Consider the following 13,253-nt stretch of genomic DNA (forward strand, 5'->3'; position numbering starts at 1 on the left):
TGAATGATTGAGGAGTGTGACAATTGATAAGTGAGTTATAAAAGTTACTATTATTGATGATATTGCTACAATTTGTGATCACCAGGGGTCAGACCAGGTATTCGAGGTGGGGTGATAAGGCTGAGCTCAGAATAGACCTCTGGACCGCTGTCCTAGGTTGGAAGTCTTCTTTTGCTCCCTCCCTCCTTCCTTCCCTTCCTGGAGGCGGGCAGAAGCTTCCCACACTTGCCCTGGATTTGGCTCTGGGCCAAGCTCCCAGGACCCCACCCTACAAGGAGCCTAGTTCTCTCCTGGGGCAGGTTTGCGGAGCCCTCTGGGAGATTCCTGCATCTACAGTTGCCTAGTGCAAGAAAAAGTTGATTACAAGTCATAGAAATGGGTGCCTTGAGTTTCAAGTGTCCCAGTAAATGTCTCCTCCACTTCCCCACTAGACTAACAATTCTGTCCAATTTCCATTGTTTGACAATGCGAAATTTAAAGCCTTATGCGGCTCTGCTCTTAAACATCAAGGTGAGTTAATCTTTGATAGTTTGCTGCTTACCTAAAGCACTTGTTTTAGCTCCTAATTGGCTACTTCTGTCTAATCTCCCCCTTGCCATGCTGCCACAAGCTCCCTGGTGGCTTCAACAACTGCCCCAAATTTGAACACATCATAATCTCTTCCCGCTCACAATCAATCTCAACAACTCCCCAGGGACCAGAACATGAGCTTTACTTTGTGATACTGCCGGTGAGAGCCTTCCTTGCTTCATGCACCCCCTGGGGCTTCTCCCCCATTCCTCAGTCTGCCTGTGGATGTGTGTGTATGGGGAGAGCAGTGTGTAAAGGAGCCAGAGTGAATGTGTTGGAGAGAACTTAGATTTCTCTCACTTATTAAGAAAGGCAATCACTGACTTGCATTTCAAGCATTTACTTTTTAAAAAATTCAATGCCACCCATGTGGGGAGTGCCTTCTCTGTCTGAATCTAATTGTCCATCATCGGTGGACGGGACATCATTTTCTCCATTTTTAGCTGAAGAAACACAGACTTGTTTGGGACTTGACTGGAGCCTTATCTGCCGCTATTATTAGGTACTGATCACATGAAGCACGGACTCGAAGGATGGGGACACAGCAGTGAGGGACCTGGAGAAGACCCTGCTCTGTGGAGGGACTGGCGGCTCCATTCCCTTTTCTCTGGGCTGCCCAGCTTTTCGATGAGTGTCCTGGGGGCTTTGCCTCCCCCACTCCACCCCCTATTTTCTCCGCCTAGAATGGCCTCCCACACAGCTCCTGGACCAGCTTGGCTGCGAAGTGTCCCTTGAGCCCTCTGCTCCTTTTTATGTTCTTTTTGATGGACCTGAGCAGATCTGACCTTAGGTCACAGGCACTGGTGACCAAGTTTCACTGCTTTTGCCACATTAGGAGATTCCCAGGTGTGGGGACCTGAGCTTGCCCTCTGTAACCCTTCAGGGCTGCACCTGGTTGCTGGCTAGAGGCAAGGAAAAGCCATTAGTCTCGCTGGCTTCCTGGCACAGTCCCAGGAGATCAGTTTTCTACTCAGTCCAAGCGCAGCTAAAAGAATGCCCCTTGGTTTCATATCAGCAGGATCCGCTCTCAGCACACCCTTCAACAAGAATGGGGAGGAAGGATAAATATTTACTCTACAAATGAATAAATCTGATTTCATCTTCAAAAGAAAGCCTTAGTATAAATTATCATAATTTCTCCATTTTAAGATGCCACTGATCTGAAGATTTCTTTTTTTGGTACCAGGGATCGAACTCAGGTCCTTGGGCTTTTGCAGTAGGCAGCAAAACCACTGAACTAAATCCCTGGCCCTAAAGATGTTTTTCATCTACTGAATAACAAATTTATAAAAAAAAAAAGAAAAATTAATAAATTAATATGTCAATTGAAAAATCTGTTCTGAGTTATTTTTTTTTAAATGGACCTTCCTATCAATAAAATAAAAACATCTTTGGTCCATTTCAACTTTTATTTTCTTCTTTGGGCTCTGGTACTCTCAGAAAAAAAAAAAGGCCCTCAAGTCCTGACTCAGACAAGGTGCCCATGGGCAGGTGTCAGCAATGTGACCGGCCACATCCCAGACCTGATCCCTGTGTGCTCTGGGTCACTGAGGGCACCTTCCAGGCACCTGTGCACTGATGGCAGCCAATGCCCCGAGAACCCGGACGGCTTCTCCCTGGCAGAGATGTGTCTATGAAATGCCAACTGGAGGGACCCATCTTGTGACCTTAGGCAAGATGCTGACTCCTGGGCCTCAGATTCCCCAGTTGTAAACTCACGGGCACAGGTTTAGAGAAGCTGTTTTCAAGTGCTCTTCTGATGAAACCTCTGGGATCTGCACAGCTTCCACAGACACTGCCCTTGGGAGTAGCAGGGACAGAGCAGGCTGTGCTAGGGTCATATTCCCACCTCAGGCAGAGCAGCTCTGTTGCTTAAGATTCTGTCTGCAAAAAGATTCTGAAGCTAAAAGTAATCTGAAAAACACAGGTAAACGGCTTTCTGGAGGCCCTCCAACACTACTCCTGAACACACACTCTTGTATGGTGTAAGGACAGCCTGGACACACCCTCACAATCCTTCTCAAGACAAGGCCTGGGCAGGCACTCCTGATCTCTCTGCAGCCTAATTGTGGAGCTAGAAAACTTTTCTTTAAATCACCAGAAAGTCCACAGTTTAGGTTTCAACTACTCAGTTCTGCTCTTACAGTGACAAAATAACCATAGATAATACATAATGAATGGGCTGTGAGCCAATAAAACTTTATTTACAAAAACAGGTGGTGGGTTGGCTTTGGCCCACCAGCTGAGGTCTGCTGATCCCAGCATTATAGTATTCCACTCTGACAGGTGGAGAAACTGAAGCCTGTGGAGGGAGGGGATTCTAGGAGGAGCCAGGCTGGGACAGTGAGCTGGTGTCCTCTACCCCACAATGCTCACTTAGCTATGACTCTCACCCTAAAGTGCACTGGAGGCATCTGGGGACTACACGTGTGAGGGAATGGTGCCTGAACAAGACACGTGCTCCGGGTCTGTCTCTCCGGAGATCAGTTTTCCTCTAGGTTCTTAGAGGGCTATAAAAAGCCCTGAGCTTGCCTCCTGCACAGCATGCTGCTGGTGAATTCCCCCGAGCTGGAATGACTGCAATGTGGTGCCACGTTCTGCCCCCCTCGCGGATGACAGCTGTGCCAGGAGAAGAATCATTCCTGACCACTCTGCACCTCCACACTCCACTTCGGGAGTGGCTGGGATTCCCCAAATGGAATTTTAGGTGGAGGACAGGCCCTGCCTGGGCCATCCTAGGCCAGCCTCTTTGTCAATACCAGGAGGATAAGAGCCTCTTGGACGCTAAACACCAGAACTCTGGGGCTGCAGCAGGAAGGGTGAGACATAAAAACCTCACGTGGGCTGCTCAGCTGCACCCTTCACTGACAGAGGGGCCTCCCGGAACAGTTCAGATCCTCTTTTCCTCTTCGTCTCGGCACCACCTCTTGTCTCCACCTTGAAATCTTTACCTAGTTAGTCCTGTGGCTTACCTAGCAAGTGCTTCCTATATTTAACCTGGGGATGGCCCTCTAAAATTCATAAAGAAGCAGTAGTCAGCAATAGGAAAGAACTTAGGTTTGGAGGGAGGCAGGGTTGGGTAAATAGAGGGACTCTTATAAGCCTTGATTTCTCCATCTGTAAAAGGGGGATAATGACAGTGTCTACGTCATGATGGCCATGGTGAGCACTCACTGTAGGTAGCATTTGACTGTGCTAAGCATTTGCTGTACGACAAACTTTGGGAACACCATGTAAAAGACAGTCCTAGACATCAAGATTCCTATGTACACAGAGAAGACAATTCAATAAACGCACTAAATTCTGCTAAAAGCCCAGACCAAAGAGGGGGCTGGCAACCCAGTCTGAGGGGAACAGGAAGAGGAATGTGGCAGGAAGTTTCCACAGGGAAGTGGTGCTGAGCTGGTCTCTTGGAGGAAGGGGAAGAGCAATCATCATTCTGAGTTTCCGTTTTTGCATCTGTCTAACGGGGAGAATGTCTCTGCTATCCACTCTACAGGACCACTGCCAAGGTTGAGAGAAGCCACAAAAGAGAAACTCAGGCTGAAAGGATTACCAGAAAAAGGATTTTAGGTGACAGTTCTCTTATGATTCCTCTTCTATACGGGTTCCTTCTTGCCAGCAGGGCTCCCCAGGCAAGGGCTGTTAGGTGAGAGCATGACAATTATGTGCAGAGGAGGAGGCCCTGATTCTCTCACAGAGCACTGGATAGCCCTGGTCAGCACCCCTGAGGCTAGGCTGAAGCAAATACCATGTGACAAAATGCTCCTCCAAGTTAAAAAGCTTTATAAGAATGTCAAAGTGAATGGCTGAGCTGGGGCTAGGATGTGGCAGTTTGGCTTCCATTCCAGACCAATTTCTACTCTGGCACTGTGTGCTGGGATATTTACTGGAGGTCAGAGTTCACATAGCCCAGAGGTCTATGGCAGAGGGCAAGGTGAGGTAGGGAAAGAGGAGGCTGAGACAGTGTATTTCTGGAAGTCCATGTGCACAAAGACGGGGGGCCACGTAGGAGGAGTTTTTATATTATGGACCACAGTAAAAAATGTGCATGTTTTTTAAAAAGTTAAAATGGGACATTTTAAGCTTTCAAGGCTACACTGAGTAATAGATCCAGACCCTGGAGTCCCACTTTGCTGAAAACTGAGAGGCAGAACTAAAGCAGGCAACAGGGGCTGCAGGAAGGTGTTTTAACAGGATGGAAGGTCGTGGTAAAAGCAGTCAAGGAGAACAATGGTTGCTCCTGTGAGTACAACAGATTCACCTGGGGGCTGTGCAAGAAACGCAGACCCCCAAATGTCACTCTACTCCCACTGATCAGATCTCCGGGGGAGCATTTTCAGTAGGCTCCACAGCGCAGGATTCTGAGACCAGCTGTATCAGAAACACTGCTTTAGACAAATAGGGAGTGGTCCTTAAGGCAGACTGGGGAAGGCAGACTGGAGAAGGCAAGAGTAGAAACAGGAAGCTCCTGTAAGAGGCAACAGGATATAGGAGAAGCAGCCATCCAAGATCCATTTCCCAATAACAGTCAACAGGATTTGGGGTTTGATTATAGAAAGGATGAAAGCAGAGGAAATGATGGACAGTGATAAAGTCTACATTTCTGTCCCTCAAATGGAAATCATTGAAATGGAGAATCCTGGTGCCGAAAGTGGCCATATCCAACTTCCAGTCTGTGAGTTGTGTAGTCTCACTTCCATTTCTTCATCAACTTGACATTAATGGAGCATCTACTCTGTGCCAAGCATGGTACTGGTGCTAGACAAAGGGCTATCACCAGCTAAGAAGGGCTCTGTCCTCAGAGAGCTCACATTTACAGCAAATCCAACCTTATAGTTAACTCTAATTGTGAAAATGGCAACCAGTGAGAAGCGCAGGGTACCTTCTTGGAGCACCTACGGCAGGGGCATGGAGCTCAGAAGGTTGGGAAACAATGCCTTGAGGAAGAGATGTTTGAGCAGGGAGCCTGGGTGAGTACAAGTGACCCAAGGGAAGGCACAAAGTATTCGAGGCTGGAAGGAGCAAGGCCAGTGTGGGCAGAGCCCACAGCAAAGGAGGCAGGGAAGGGCCCCAAGTGAGGCAGAGAAGTGGGCCTGAGGACCTTTGCAAGGATCACAGTTTATATCTTACCACCAACAAGGAACCCTCAAAGGTTTAAGAGTGATCAGATGGATGTTTTTAAATAACTGCCCTTAACTGCAGAGACCCTTTTCTGTCCAAATTTCATCCTCAAGCACTGATAATCCCTGAGCCCCATTACAAGCTGTGATAGTGTCTATCCAAGAAAAGAGGAATGCTTCAGATTAATGTCTACATTCTCAGAAATCCTGTTCTCTGCAGTATGCAAAAGGGTCATGCCTACAGAAACCTCTTAAATACTAGGGACAACAGTCCTTAACCTACATATTAATGTGGTTCCCATAGGAGCCACTCTGTGGCTTCCCTGATCCCAAGGCTATTCATCCTTTGCCTCATTCTGTCCCAGGGCAACTCCTATTGCATAGTGGAACAGTTCTTTTCTTTGGTATGTTTTTAGATTGAGCCTACATCAGCCTGTTTAACCGGTTTTACGGCCTTCTGGAAAGTCTTTCTACTAGTACCTCTCTTACAACAATCCCATCCCCCACTTCCACCCCCACCACGTTCAGATTTGGTCTTGTTCACGAACACCCCCATGGCCTTCAATAGCTTCTCACTGGGTTGTGTTAACAGAGTAAGAGAAACAGGAAGGTGCATCTGATGTGGTGGTGAGTATGACGAGTTCAAAACTAGGTCACGTGGAGGCTGAGTGACTTCCAGGCAGGAGGTGAAGCAGGGATGAAGCCCACTAATGGATGAGGATGGACCTGTGATAGTCGCCCCCACAGAGGCTGGCTCCCTGCAGGAGTGAGAGAAGAGTGGGGCTGAGGTACCGGGAGGACAAGGGAGAGAGGCCAAGAGCCATCAAAGAAGATCGAGCGAGCGAGAAGATGGAGCAAGTGGGAGAAGATGGGAAGGAACAATTAGTAAGCACCTATGGTGGGCCAGTGAAACAGTACTGCATTTCAATCTCCCAGTTCTGGATGTTGCTCTTCCTGCTTTACCAACTTAGGAAATGTGACTTAGTCACCCAACTTGCCTTCAGGCAAGAGAGTTCCAGAGGCTGTGAGTACCTGTGGCAGTGGGATGGGTGTGGGGAGAGAGAGACTGAAAAGCTTTTTGGAGGAACGGAGGGCAGTTATTTAACGTGGACTTACTCTACTCTGAAGTGTAGGCAAAATAGAGGAATACACGAGAAAAGAGCCGAGGATTCCATGGATCTACACAGACGTCCAGCAGATGGATCATGGACGAGGCAGAAGATGAAGCTTTTGTGCAGTGTTAGAGTGACCCTCTCGAGGGGGCTTTCAGAGGGGAGGGAAGCTGTCAGAGGGGAAGGAGGGATCACCAGTGCCACCCATTCATTTGAGATGTTTGGCTGGGAAAGGAAGGAGGAAAGTGCTTAGAGAAGGGTGTGTGTGTGTGTGTGTGTGTGTGTGTGTTCAGGAGGAGGGCACAGATGACTTCACTTTTCTGTTCAGTTGCAAGTTATTTCTTTGAAGAGTAAGAAGGGTATGAGAAGCTGAGGCCATTCAGAAATAGGATTGTTTTTCTGGATCAGAGATGAGAATGGAGTAATGATAGGTTCTTGGCAGAGGGTGGGGAGGGAGGAACTTACTTTGGCAAGTTGCTTGCTCATGTGAAAAGAGGGGTTTGAAACTGATATTTGAGGGAGAGGTGCAAAAAACCCTGGGGAAAGGATAAGCCAAACACCACAGGGATCAATGAGGAGAAGGAAATGGAAGCAGGGCCCAGTGGCCAGCAGACGCCCCTAGAGGAAAGAGAGTGAAGCTAGGTCCTCTGGCCCCATGGGACTCCCTACACACATAGTAGAGTGTGGCTAACACCCAAGTGCCAGCCTGCATGCATGCCTATCTCCTACGACATTCCTAATGTCTGCTCCAGATCATCTAGCAGGAAAGCCGCACTCAAAACTCAAACCCAGATCGTCCTTTCTCTAAAACACTCAGCTTTACTGAGCTCCCAGGCTGGCAAGGATGACCTCATGGCCACGTTATTACATATTTTGTAAAGAACTAAGGAGAGGAGTTAGGAGTTTCCCAACACAAAGAAATGATAGATATTCAAAGAGATAGAAATGTGAATTACCTTGATTTGATCATGCACTGCATACATGCATCGAATTAGCATACTGTGACCCATAAACTTATACAATTACTACCTGTCAAAAAAACTTAGTTGGGATCGGGCCAGGGATTTAGCTCAGTGGTTCCAGCGCCTGCCTCGCAAGTGCAAGGTTGTGAGTTCGATCCCCCGTACCAAAAAAAAAAAAAAGAAACTTAGTTGGGGAAAAGTTGCCTTGCAGAACACATCTGGATGGAAAATATAATATGGATAAGTGTTCTTATTAAAAAGGAATGCTGCCAATAGAAGAAAGATATGAACTTGTTTGTCAGGGAGAAGGTAGGTTTGCTAGGGAGTCCATAGCCTTGGGGACAGAGGTGAGTTGCTGGCGGACAGCTCAGGGAGGGTTAACCACAGACTGCTTGGCCGATGGGACACCACAGGGAAGATGTGACCTTCATAATGTGAATCTCAAGGCCCATCCCACAGACAAGACAGTGAGAATGGATTCTTCCAGTGACTCTGGAAAAATAAGGATCTCATTCAGTGAGAAGCAAACATCAGATTATTTCTTGATTTGCCCAGTAGACAACATGATCTCCCAAGTAATACAGACTGCACCCAAAGAAACTCCCATTTGGGTTGAATTCAGCTAGTTGAAAAGGAACTAGTTGTGAAATGGAAAGAAAAGGAGCCTAGGGGAAACCAGTTGCTTCCTATGAGCCAAGAGATCAGATATAACCTGGACATTAAGATGGTAAATTTAAAAAGTCAGTGAAAAGTTAGAGCAAAGAATTTAAAGAGAAGATAGTTGAAGAAGATTGCAAAGTTTACTGAAGAAAAATGGTGATGACCTAACGTAGTTAGCAGACATGACTAGATAGGGTGGAGAAAAGGGGCATGCTGGCATCTGTATCAGTATTTCATCAGTCAGCAATGTCATTTCGATTGTGATTGGATGACTGAGGTCACAGATGGATTTCCAAGCCACAAGCACTATGAAAGAAGTCCAGGATACAAAGTTTTATGATGACATGTTCCCTGCCTGCACTGTACACAAAGCTATGTAGCTCAGGATATGAAACAGAGCAGACTCAAAAAATATCATCCTAGTTGGTTCAGCTTGTAGAGGGGCATTCTATAAAGGGACATTATGTAAGGCATTTTGATTAGTTGAGTCTGATTTTTTAAAAAAGATTGTAATCTTTGAGTGGAACCTATGTTTACATATTGTTTGAAGTATTTGTCATGTGTTTAATATTTACAACCCCAAGAAATAGGCATTACCAGTAGTTACACTGTATTTTGACCTGAGGAAAGAAAATTAACTTGTCTTGTAGAAGATAGTATCTGTAGTCACTGGACTGGCCTGTGTTACCTTCCCCAGTGGCTGGTTCTTTTTGTTTGACACTCATGAATCAGGAGGTCCTGCTGGAGGAATTCCATTTTAAGTGGTTTATACGTTTGTGACTGCATCATATAAATCCTGCTTTACCCACGGGAAGACATAGCCTGTTAGAAGATAGGCCGTACTTCCCAGGTTTGCTTCCATTCCCAACTTGGATGTCAGGTGTTTATGCTATTGTTGCGCCAGAACATCTGAACTGAGGCACGACAGAGGTCTGGAGTAGAGCCGGAAGATTTGGGATCTAGGCCTGCTGTAGGATTCGACTCACAGGTCATTCGCCAGCCACTAGTGAGGCAGTTCACAGCAAGCTTCAAATCAAGACTTTTCAGGCAGATAGAGCTGGGTTCAAACTGCAGCTCTGTGTCTAGCATGGGGGATGATTGTGCAAATCAACGCCAGTGACATAACACTGCTGCGGACTGACCTATGGCCCCCCTCCCCTAGATGTTAAATCCCTAGCCCCATGTGACTACATTTGAGGACGGAACTTTAGGAGATAATTAAGGTTAATGAGGTCATCAGGGTGGAGCCCTAAAATGACCATACTGGTGTCAGAAGAGGAAGAGGTCACATGATAATGCAGTAAGAAGGCAGCCTTATAAGACCAGAAGAGAGGCCTCAGAAGAAATTATCCTTATAGTACCTTGAGCTTGGTAAAAGGTGAGAGATTTATTCGACCTGAAGAGAAATAAGAGTATTAGTGCCTTGGTCTTGGACTTCCAGCATCTAGAACTGAAAATAAATCTGTGGGGAAATAAATCTGTGTTGTTTAAGCCACCTAGTTTGTAGCATTATGCTATGATGGCCTGAGCTGGTGAATACATCGTCCAAGCCTGCTTTCCTGAGAGGTAGCTTTAATGGTGTTTCTGCCTAAAAAGCCCCACCCTATGTGTTGTTCTGAGAGAAACCATGCAAAAGCTGAGCATGGAGCCTGGCACCCAGAGTTTGGTAATTTTAGTTAATGTCAGTGATTCTGAAGTTTGATTTCTCCCTAGTATCCTGCATATGACAAGCTTACCTCCAACATGGTAGGGAGGAAGTTGAAATGTGACCCACATTTCTTAAACTTTCCCTGACAATAGAAAAGGATGCACACCTACCTGGGGGCAGGGGCACAAGGAGGGTCTGCTAAAATGATTTTTGAGGTCTCATGTTTAATCTTAAAAACATGTATAGAGGACTGGGTGTGGTGGCACATGCCTGTGATTCCAGCTACTTGGGAGGCTGAGGCAGGAGGATCACAAGTTCAGGCCAGCCTGGGCAATTTAGTGAGACTCTGTCTTGAAATAAGAAATCAAGGGCTAGGGATTTGGCTCAGTGGTAGAGAGGCCCTGTGTTTGATCTCCAGTATCACCTGACCAAAACAAAATCCACATACAGATTTTTCATTCTAATCCAAAGTATTAACACATTCTAACACATAATATATAATTTATATTATAAATTATTTATCATGGTAGAAAAATGAGGATCTAGATAGATGACTTACTTTTCTGTGTACTGGCCACATGACTTTACTTTGAGACTACCTTTGGAAATCATAAAGAATGGTTCTGATGGAAGGATTTAGCAGCATTTTTAAATCACCATGATAATTAATCAATTTGAGGTGCATTATAAAGTGAGCTTCATCTTATTCATTAAACCACCATCAGCGTGCTCCTACCATGTGCTAAGCAAGGTCAGTGGGGTGGTCACAGCAGTGGCCCGCTCTGCCTTTTGAAGCTTGGTGCTGGGCAGGGGAGGTAACTACTGCACCAACAGCACACTGGGAGGGAGGGAGACATGGCTGGGAGGGAGAAGGAAAGTAGGCTGGAGAGTGGGTCCAAGTATGTTCCAAGCACCAAGAGAGTCCTGGGAAGTCTGGTCTCCCAGCAAGAGTGCTGTGGAAGCAGCCTTCTGAAGTGGCCTTGTTGGCTGCGAAGTAATTAGAACTTGGTGAAATGTCACCTTTGTCTGTTTCTGCAAGTCTGGATAAGCCCAGGTATGCATTTATGTACTAGGGGCCAGACAGCACGATGTCTGATAACTGGCAGTGCTCTTCAGATATATAGTGTGGGAGGTGGGACTCCTGAAGGGCAAGCCAGGTGCTCTTCTTTCTTTCTTGGTGGTGGTGAGGTCCATCCTTGCCTGGAAGTCGGTTAACAAGTGTGAACTGCCTTACAGACCATGGAGGCCCCTTCCATCTCCTGCCTGTCCTTCAGGGCCCTTCAGGTCCATGTGGCCTGTGTTGCAGCCAGGTGACTGGGAGGCTGAACTGGAAGCGAGATCCCCTGTGGCCCTCTGGGCTTAAGCCTGGCTTTACCTGACACAGGAGTGCAGGGAGAGGTGGGGTTACCCTGTCACCTACCCTTGCCCTGGTTCCTGTACCCAGTGACTCCCAAATGCTTCTTCTCTCCTGCTCACTCCGTTTCGCTCCCTGGGGGCCTCCGTAGAGCAAACACGCAGGTGTAAGATTGTTGTGGGGAGAGGGAGGAATTTTCCATTACTAATAACAACACTTTCATGAAGGCACGTCGCTCGACAGCCAGTTCACCAAGTGCCTGCACACCCTGCACACCCGTGATCTTTCTGGATCCCAGGGGTGCGGGCTAGGACCCAGTCTTTCACACTGTTCCCATGTCCAACCAGGACACTCTTCAGACACGCACATTCCCCTCCACACTGGTTTCTAGACCTTTACTAGCATGCGCGCTGCCCTCACCCCTAACCCCCATGAACTGGCCTCTCCGCCCAGGCCGATCCCTACTTCTCTAGTCTCCACCAGTTCTGCGAAACTTCCATTAAATACCGTACACACGAGAGCGCGCAGGCGCGCTCACACGGCTCCTCCTTCCCCCGAGCCCGGCAGCCGCAAACTCTGGTCTCCTGGGGCTTGCGCGTACAGTGGCGTTTCACGCGTCGGGTGTTTTGAGTATAGTCTGTAAACCCTATTTTACCTTTCCTGCACACAAGGTGGGAGGAGCTCGCTGTTCTCGATAATTCGTTGGGGGTCTTTTCTGGATTTAGGAATTGGTGTATATAAAAACTCAATTTCACACCCAGGTAGCGACTCAGCTCCAGGACCGGTCGGGCCAACTCGCACTGGGTCGCCCGAGCTGCAGGAGGCACCTGCGCGCACAGCACCGCGCCTTCCCGTCTCCGCCAGCGCCCTGCCCAGCCGCCCCCAACCGCACCCCCCCCCCCCGGCCTCAGATCGCCTCGGTCTCCCTTCCCGCCCCGCGCCGCACTCAGCGTGGCCGCCGCGGCTCCTCTTACCCCGGCCTCGGTCCATGGCGCCGCCGGGGTCCCGGGCGCGGGCCGAGGGCGCAGTGGCTCCGGCGCGGCTGGTGGCGCCGCGCTCTCGACGGCCGGCGGGACTCGTATCCCCTCCCCCAGACAGGATGCTCGCCGCGCGCCCCCGCCCCGCCCTCCGCGCTCCCGGAATAGCCCGAGCGCCTCGCCTCTCCGCGGGTCGGGTCCCGCACACGCCCGCGCCACGCCCCGGCTCCACGCCCCCTCCGCGGCCGGGTGCGGACTCTAAGGACCCACTTCCAGGGCACACGTTGGCCTTCCAGACCCAGGCAATGTTCAGGTCTGCGCGCCCTTCGCAGCCAGGGCGGCTGGCTCTCTGATCTCAGCCCGCTCCAGCGCGGATTTCAGAGACTATTACAGAGTGTTCTCTGGAGTACTCCCGCTTTCCCCATTTCCTGGGTTTGGGTTCATCTTCTCCATCTGACACCTTTTAGTGTCCTATAGTGGGCCGGGGCCTGGGCTGGTACAGTATCAATAATGGTGTAAGAGGCAAGTGAGATAATAAATAACAAAGATCTTCAAAAAGAAAACCACCTAGGGTATGGAGAAATTGGATTTTCCGTGGCAATGGCTTAGGGGCACTTCCAACTTTGAAAGTGCCTTCTGTATTAAAAAGTAAGGAAATGCCAAAACAGTGATAAAAGTGGGTGAAACAGTTTCATCGTACAAAATACAGTGTCATATCTGTGCGGACCTCTTAGGATAATCACGGGATGTAGAAAATACATTGCTATAGCCGGTGTGGGCCAGTAATAGAATTAAAAGTCGTGTGAAAAATGTCAACTCCTCTGTCTTATTAGTGTATTTCTGTGAA

General features: G+C 48.2%; 1 protein-coding gene across 4 annotated transcripts in view; it reads right to left on the bottom strand.

The window, feature by feature from the left end:
* The window catches only part of Afap1l1 (actin filament associated protein 1 like 1), a 59,756-nt gene extending 47,215 nt beyond the window's left edge, over positions 1-12,541 (bottom strand). For 2 of the 4 annotated variants that reach the window (XM_004854386.4, XM_021266193.2), the window contains exon 1: positions 12,404-12,532. In XM_004854386.4, the coding sequence (XP_004854443.1) occupies positions 12,404-12,419 (16 nt within the window). In that variant the 5' untranslated portion in view covers positions 12,420-12,532. Of the gene's footprint in view, positions 1-11,495; positions 11,607-12,403 lie in introns of those variants that run through there. The other 2 variants (XM_004854387.4, XM_087180609.1) reach the window with 2 other exon arrangements.
* Between the last annotated feature and the right edge of the window lie 712 nt (positions 12,542-13,253).

This window comes from Heterocephalus glaber, unplaced genomic scaffold (genome assembly GCF_053883595.1).
Source record: "Heterocephalus glaber isolate CG9 unplaced genomic scaffold, H.glaber_assembly_v1.0 deba00001463, whole genome shotgun sequence".
In the NCBI taxonomy this organism is placed as follows: Eukaryota; Metazoa; Chordata; class Mammalia; order Rodentia; family Bathyergidae; genus Heterocephalus; species Heterocephalus glaber.